Source organism: Cyprinodon variegatus, unplaced genomic scaffold, assembly GCF_000732505.1.
Source record: "Cyprinodon variegatus isolate N-32 unplaced genomic scaffold, C_variegatus-1.0 Scaffold592, whole genome shotgun sequence".
NCBI lineage: Eukaryota > Metazoa > Chordata > Actinopteri > Cyprinodontiformes > Cyprinodontidae > Cyprinodon > Cyprinodon variegatus.
Genome location: NW_015151045.1, coordinates 435,578 through 437,582, shown reverse-complemented (window position 1 = coordinate 437,582; position 2,005 = coordinate 435,578). Strand labels below are relative to the sequence as shown.

The following is a 2,005-nucleotide window of genomic DNA, read 5'->3' as shown; positions in this document are numbered from 1 at the left end:
GAGGGGGAGGAGGAGGGGGAGGCAGTCCAGCGTTTTAAACCTTTTTAACAAATGGCCTCTAATGGACCTCAGTTCTGAATGACATCAGGATCCAGTTAGAACCAGAACTCCTTCATCAGAACTTCTGGTTCTGGTTCTGATCTCCTCCTGCTGCTCAGAACCTCCAGGATTTTCCATCAGAACCAACGGTACTGTAGAAACCCGTCAGAACTCCTACAGAACCCAGGAGCAATGAGTCCGGTTCGTTCTGGTTTCTGTGCTGGGCTTGCAGGGAAGGCGGGAATCACCATGGCAACCAGTGATTCAGCATCATCTGCCACCAGGGCGGTCCAGACCTGACTGTTTACTGGTCTGACTCGGGTCCAAACCCCAGAACTGGACCCGTTTTATCCTGTTCTAGCTGCAGTTCTACGCATTTCAGACCCAATAGAACCTGTTTGTTTTTTGGCCCTCCTGCTGCTCCATAGAAACGCTAAAGTGATGAAGAGCGGTCCGAGTTCTGCGGTTCTGATCCAACGGGCTCACCTGTTTGATGGGGATGGCCCGCCCACTGCCGATGCTGTCGGCCCGATTCTCCAGACCCTTCTTCTCCTTCTCTGGATCGCTGGCCTTCCTCGACTGCAGAACCAAGAAAAACACACCGTCACATGCGGGCGGAACCAGAACCACCCAGGATCAGAACCGGGCCGACCCACAAGGTTCTAATGGTGATCTATAACGGTGCCGCCCAGCAGGGAGAGCTCAGGAGTTCAACCGTCTGCAGACAGCGACCCAGTGGGTTAACCTGGTCCAGTTCACCCAGTCTGACTGACTGATGTCTGTTACTATGGCGACCGACCCAGTGGGTTAACCTGGTCCAGTTCACCCAGTCTGACTGACTGATGAAGGAGATCTAGAGGGAGCAGAACCAGGAGGAGGTCCAGTTACTCACGGTGAAGAGGTTGGAGCGGCGTTTGGACTGCTTCCTGACCGGGGTGGGCGTGTTGGTGGTCTGCGGGGCGTCGATGCGTAGCTCCTTCTGGCTGGTGGACGGCGTGGACGGCACCGAGGACGAGTAGTCACTCAGGCTGCCACCTCCACCACCGCCGTTACTGGTCTGGTGGAGAAAGAAACAAACCGTGACTCCCGACCCAAAACTGAGGAGGAGGAGAACCCAGGGAGGCGGAGTCGGACCTGGCTGACGTGGACGGCCGAGGCAGGCGCCGCACAGACAGACGTATGGCTCGGGGAGTTGGGGAGGGACTTGCAGGGTCCGATGGAGAGCTGCTGCTTCTTCCTGATGGCCACGATCTTCTGGGCCACTGCAGCACAAACAGAACACAGACAGGGACTCAGAACCCGTCCAGAACCAGCAGAACCTCCACTTCCCACCATGATGAATCAGCAGGCCGCCTGGCTGACTGGGAAGTTCTCTGAAGTCCGCTCTGGCAGAGACTCCATTATCTCTGCCCCAATAAACAGCGGCCCGCGGATGAAGCCATTGTTTTAATTGGGCTCGTTAAAGCCCTGGGCCTCGTTAACGAGGAGCCGCTCGTAAACGCTTCCCTCCAGGTGACGCCGGGCCGAGCCAAGGGCGGCGGAAGAGAAACGCACCTCTGAGTGAGGCGGTTGAGAACGAAAACAGGCGATGAAAAGAAGAAAGAAAACACGGCTGTGAGCTGGGATCAGAGCGGGTCCCGGTTTTTTCCCGGTTCTGGGGGGTGGGCCCCCCGCCTGGCAGGCTGTATTTCACCCCGACTGTAAGGAACCGTTATGATAAGGTTGCTTTAAGTGTTTAAACTACATGTTTAACTTTGATCATCAATCTCCACTCTGATCTAGAAGCTGCCAGTCCTCCTAATGGGAGCGGCTCCGATTTATGAGCGGGCTGCACTGCAGCACCTGTCGCCATGGCGCTGGAACAGCCAATCAGATCCGTCTAGAGGGAGAAGCGTCGGTCGGGTTTAAAAGATGGACGCCATGTAGAAGGAACAACATGGAAAACCTGAGAAAATGAATATTCATT

General features: G+C 55.6%; 1 protein-coding gene across 5 annotated transcripts in view; it reads right to left on the bottom strand.

Moving 5' to 3' along the window:
• The window catches only part of LOC107096020 (arf-GAP with GTPase, ANK repeat and PH domain-containing protein 1-like), a 91,294-nt gene that overhangs the window by 47,831 nt on the left and 41,458 nt on the right, over positions 1-2,005 (bottom strand). For all 5 annotated transcript variants that reach the window (XM_015392470.1, XM_015392469.1, XM_015392471.1 and 2 more), the window contains 3 exons: positions 1,174-1,301; positions 932-1,096; positions 526-618 (listed from right to left, as the gene is read on the bottom strand). In XM_015392470.1, the coding sequence (XP_015247956.1) occupies positions 526-618; positions 932-1,096; positions 1,174-1,301 (386 nt within the window). The remainder of the gene's footprint in view (positions 1-525; positions 619-931; positions 1,097-1,173; positions 1,302-2,005) is intronic.